We start from the raw sequence: 6000 nt of genomic DNA, 5'->3' as shown, positions 1-6000 counted from the left end.
TCATAAGTCCGGCACCGGAGTGTCCAAAGTGCTCAACTCGATGCCGCCATTACAGTCCATCCTGGGCGGTGAGCACGCCCTCTGCAAGGCGTGCAATGAAGTGGATGAAAGGGTGCGTTCCAGGATTTCGCCCCAGTATTTTTCAGAGAGGCGTTCCAGGTCGCAGTCGGGAGTGTGGCCCAGGAAGTTGGGCGACGGGGTGTTGTTGCAGTAGTGCTGGAATTGGTGTTGTTTGCGTTCGTGGGACTTCCTACAGAAGAGCTAGAAAGAAGAGAAGAGTGGTATTATTTCTTAGTAATATTTAGCGATTGATCAAATAAAATATCTTTTGTTTTTTCAGTATGCAGGTATTCAACTTATTGATCACCTGTTTTTGGTATAAAATGAGTTTAGTGAAACTCAGACAATATTTATCTACAGGGTCCAGCAATAGTCGGGCATCTGTAGCTCCTAAAATAAAAAAAAAACTTGAGAATTTTGTTTAAGTGCAAATCTGGAGTATGTACGAGGTTGTAGTTCAGGAAAATATTTTAACTTCTATAGGTTGGCTGACAAAAAGTGTGAATCGGGACGATTTTTTTTAAATAGAACACCCTGTATATTGTTGCATTTTTGGCTTCCTTTCAGATCACTTTACATGATCCTAAGAGATGAATAAATATATTTTAATAGTTTCAATGATATTAATAAATAAATAAAAAATTGGCGCCGGGAGGCACGTATAGCCATTACCGCCCATACTAAAATATGTTAATATCTCGAAAACTGCGACTTTGACTGATTTTGATGTTATTACAAATTTTGTTGCAAATATTATTCCTAATCTTAATTTGAAAACCGCGTTTTGCTAGCTGCTGTAATTTTGGAGTTACGATTTTTTTAAATTTTTAACCCCCTCCTATACCCCATTACCAACCCCCCACCCTCACCAAAAACTAATGGCCAGATTCTCGGGTGCCACAGTATTTTTGTGCCAAATTTGGTTAAAATCGGTTCAGCGGTTTTTGAGTTATCGTGTTACAGACGGCAGGCAGACAGAGAGACAGACAGACACCACGAAAATATTTTGTATTTAGGCCATTTATGGCCCAAATAACTCATTTTGAATTGAATGAAATTAAAAAACTTTTTTTTTGCCGATCCTAATAGCCTACCATACCTATTGGTATGGTCGGCTAAAAATATCTATTAAAAAAAAACTTATTACAAAAAAAGAAAAAAAAAATTATTACAAATACCAGAAGTGTCTCGAAATCAAAACTGTATTAGGTGTTTACTTTAGATGGTCTATACTTACTTTACTATGAATTTCATAATCTTAATTCATACAGGGTGTTCAAAATTCTACGCCAAATTTTCTAAAATATAAAATAATTTTTCTTTTTTTTAAATGTTTCTAAATCTCTGTATATTAATTTTTTATTAGATGGAGGATTAAAAAATTAAGATTTTCTTATATTTAAAATATTTCAAAATTTTTAATGGTTTCGTGAATACACGCAGTATTATTTCATTTGGCTCTTTCAACAGTAAAATACAAGAGAAAACTCATTGGATGGCTTTGATAAAAATTACTGTGGAAATTGCCATATGAACTATAAAACCGAGCATATCTGCGCAGCCGTCAAATATTTTGAAATACTCTAAATACAAAAAAATGTTTATTTTTTAATTCTTCATCTATTGAAAAAATAATATACAGGGTGTACCGTTTAAAAATAAACGAAGAAAAATTATTTTATATTTTAGAAAGTTTGCCGTAGAATTTTGAACATCCTGTATGATTTACGATTACCATATTTATAGAAAAGTAAGTACAGACCATCTAGAGTAAATGCCTAAAATAGTTTTGATTTCAGGACAGTTCTTGTATTTTTAATAATTTTTGATAAGAAAGGCAATTTTTTTTTAATTATTTATTAATATCTCTGAAACTATCAAAATATATTTACCCATATCTTAGCATTCTGTAAAGTGATCTGAAAGGAGGCCAAAAATGCAATAATATACAGGATGTCCCTTTAAAAAAACATTCCAATCCACTCACACTTTTTTTGAGCGACCCTATAGAAGTTAAAATATTTTCCTGAAATACATTCTCCTACATAGTTTGGGTTTACACCTCGGTTTACACTTAAACAAAATTCTCTGCCGACGCACTATTGCCGGACCCTGTATAATCATACAGGGTCCTGTTGTGATTTCTTCAGACAATTCTGAAAATAGTTTTGACCACAATTTTTGATTAGGTATTACAAAACACTTCTAAAAAGTTTGGCACAAAAAGTTGCCTCTTACAATGTATCGTAGTATTGTCACCTGTTAGGAGCAAACACCGATTTCGGCCAATGGACGGAAAATATGGTCAAAACGCGTTCTGGCTGTTACCATTTTGCCAATGTCCGAATTATCGCTTTCTGGCTATTTAATGAACCCCAGAATGCGTTTTGGGCCATCTGCAATTGCCAGAACGCGTTCTGCTTTCTACTGCGATTGCCATAATGCGTCGCCGATTTTATGCGAGTCTCAGCTTGTAAACGATACCACCGGAGCTAGAGCCTAGAGCATTCATTTAGTATTTGATCTTTGTGCGGGTTTGAAAGTCGCTAGTAAGTATCATGGAGGACCTTAAATTACGTTTTAATGATGAACTGCAAAAAGTCATAAGTGATAGCAATGATCGTAGCAATATTTTTACAAGAGAAAGATACGACCAAATACTTACGGAGGTGAAGGCGGCAAAAGCTTGTGAAAGCAACGGTGATCCAATATCTTCGAAACAAAGACGACGATTAAAAAGGTATGATATTTTAAAAATTGGCGAAACCGAAAAACTAATTGAAAGGAAGACAGACGAAACTGCCGAACTACGGTATTTTTGCATGACCCACGAATTATTTGACATTATTCATTCCGCTCATGTGGGAGCAGGACATAAGAGACTACGAGGTATGTTTTGTTTTTTTTTTTAGTTTTTTTTAATGGACTCAAGATCTACAAGTGTTTTTATTTATTTTAGTTATGGATTTTGAACTCAAGAGAAAATATTGTAATATAACACGGCAAATAATTGAAATTTATTTATTACTTTGCAAGCAATGCCAATTAAAAAAGAAAGTTCTACGAAAAGGACTAGTGGTTAAGCCAATTTTGACAAATGAAATGAATTCTCGCTGTCAAGTAGATTTAATTGACATGCAAAGTGAACCAGACCAAGAATTTCGTTTCATCCTAAACTATCAGGATCATTTAACAAAATTCACCGTACTACGAGCATTGAAAACAAAGACAGCTGAAGAAGTTGCCTATCATTTATTAGATATTTTCTGTTTATTGGGCGCACCTATGATTCTACAAAGCGACAATGGTAGAGAATTTGCAAACCGTATAATCAAAAATCTTGCTGAAATGTGGCCCGGATTAAAGCTGGTCCATGGAAAACCTCGCCACTCGCAGAGTCAAGGGTCCGTAGAGAGATCAAATCAAGATGTAAGGGACATGCTGGTTACATGGTTAGCCGATCAACACACAACAAAATGGTCTGAGGGGCTGCGATTCGTGCAAAGCAATAAAAATCGTTCTCTGCATACAGGAATAATGAAAAGTCCTTATGAAGCTATGTTCGGCGCGCCTCAGAAGATCGGTCTCAAGAATTCGTCACTTCCTGAAGAACTTTTGTCTCGACACAACATTGAAACAGAAGAAGAGCTGCAAAAGTTGTGCGATAAGAAGAATTCAGACGAAAGTGAAGATAAACATGATGAAAATCAACGAGAGAACAAATTTTGTACAATATGCGAAAAAGAAATTTCAGATACTTATCAATGTTCAGTTTGTTACCTACCTATTCATATCATTTGCGGAAAAACTAACGAAACAAATGGAGAGAGTGAGCAGAAAATTATATGTGACCGATGTCTACAAACTGAAAAAATAACTATTGTCCGGGACGAGGCTAAAGAAGGACTGGAGAAACAAGCCGAGAAAATGATTGCCCTTTCAAATTCAAAGTTACCACCTATAGATGTAGGAAGAACTGTTATTGTACGAGTACCTGATGTTGACAGAGGTAGACTTGCCCCGAGAAATGTGTTAGCTATTGTACTCAGTATTAACGACTCTGGACTTTATCAGCTTGGTGTGTAATAAATGTATGTGAGCTATTTAACATTATAACTTTTAATTCATTTTCAGGAACGAAAGATGGAACTTTGAAGTCGCTGTACTGTCGTAATGAGTTTACTTTGGCCGACTCAAACTTTATCGACATTTCTTCAGTTCCATCAACGTCTGTTGCTCTCCGTACAGCTTCTGGTTTAGCATCTGGATCAAAACAGGGCTTTGTACAATGTAATTGCAAGCGCTATTGCGTCGACAAGAAGTGCGCGGGTAGGGCGAAGAAAATAGTATGTAACAGTAAATGTCACAACAATAGTTCGTGTAAAAATAAGTAGATAGATAAGATGAAAATTGGTTTTTTTTGTTCCGCGTTTTAATGTTTCACGTTTCTTTTAAAAATAATGTTAGTTTTAAGGTTTTTATGTCGTATTTACATAAACAATAAAAATATTTTTTCGCATTGACCATTGAATATTTGTGTGCTTGAGTCGTCCTGACAATGACGCATGCCATAATGCTTCTGGGCTGATTTGGAAGAGTCAGAATGCGTTCTGGTAAATGCAAAAGGCCCCGAACGCGTTCTGTTCTCCCTTAGACGACAGGAAAGCGATATTTCGAACATTGGCAAGTGGCTGGCGGCCAAAACGCGTTTTGGCCATATTTTCCGTCCATTGGCCGAAATCGGTGTTTGCTCCTAACAGATACACTTAAAAATTATAGATTTTAAGTGTTTTTTTTTGTAATTACACAGTTTTAGTATAATTTCTTCTGTGAAAATGCCTCAAAATATTAACATTAATTATAGTTTTATTTCAGTAAAATACGTTAATATAAAATATAAATACTGATTTCTTCTCTAAAAAAATGCAGTTTGTGGTACTTTGCGTCATAAACAAAACTCAAAGAGCACTTCGTTCATTCACCCAATGTTAACCTAGACATAGAAAAACGACATACTATATAATGAAAAGTTCCAAGCTAACAAACAAAGTGCACAATTCCGTAAAATTAACTCTAATCACTGAAAAAAAGAGGCAGAAAAAAGTTTTTATTTATGTTCACCAACATGCATCGAACTTTCCAAACTTCGAGTCGATTCGTTGCCTAGTGAAAAAAATAAAGTGTAGGTACATGGTGTATAGAAAGCCTTACGTTTGGAAAATTTATTTTCACGTTAAGCATTAACTACGTTTGCTAACTTGTTTTTTAAACAACTTTGTTGTTTGTTTGTAGTTGAACAGATGGCGCATTAGTTTTGCACTTTACGCGAACCTTTACTTCGCTGGAGTCTAACTAAAACTAAATTTCTTCTATGAAACTTGGGTAATTAAATATTGACATTCGTAACAACCTTTTTTTAAAAAGAAGTACCATTTTTCTAGTTACAGATGATTTTTAATATGTTTTTATATAAATATAAAAATCTATTGATCTATAATGTTTATGTGTTCCTGTACCCATAATTCATAATAATTGAATATAAAAGAATTTCGGACTTCCCTTGTCTTAACCAAAAATAAATATTTGATTAACACAACGTTTCGGTCAGAAGGGTCACTGAGTTTACACTTGATAACGGTCAGTGATCCTCCTAACCGAAACGTTGTGTTAACCAAAAATAAATAAAGACAATGGAAGTCCGAAATTCGTTTAGTTTCAATACTGAATTGAATTGAATTTCTACCACATTCAATTCCTATACTCTATTTTTAAAAGTCTGATAGCACAAGGGCCTCATTATAAATACAAAAGGCGTTTTCTTGTGCACAGGGTACGTCAAATTCGACGTTTTTAAAGGGACTTACTCTGTATATTTTTAATTAAATAAAAAGAACTTAAAATTACCTTTCCAAAAATATAGCACACTTGATATTTTGTTAT

The 6000-nt window shown here is 34.5% G+C and overlaps 1 protein-coding gene across 1 annotated transcript in view; it reads right to left on the bottom strand.

Moving 5' to 3' along the window:
- The window catches only part of LOC115879196, a 240595-nt gene continuing 234595 nt past the window's right edge, over window positions 1-6000 (bottom strand). The window contains exon 9 of the mRNA XM_030895887.1: window positions 1-261. Within this exon, the coding sequence (XP_030751747.1) occupies window positions 1-261 (261 nt within the window). The remainder of the gene's footprint in view (window positions 262-6000) is intronic.

This window comes from Sitophilus oryzae, unplaced genomic scaffold (assembly GCF_002938485.1).
Source record: "Sitophilus oryzae breed Bouriz unplaced genomic scaffold, Soryzae_2.0 scaffold_1576_pilon_pilon, whole genome shotgun sequence".
Classification (NCBI taxonomy): Eukaryota; Metazoa; Arthropoda; class Insecta; order Coleoptera; family Curculionidae; genus Sitophilus; species Sitophilus oryzae.
This window is presented reverse-complemented; position numbering and strand designations above follow the sequence as displayed.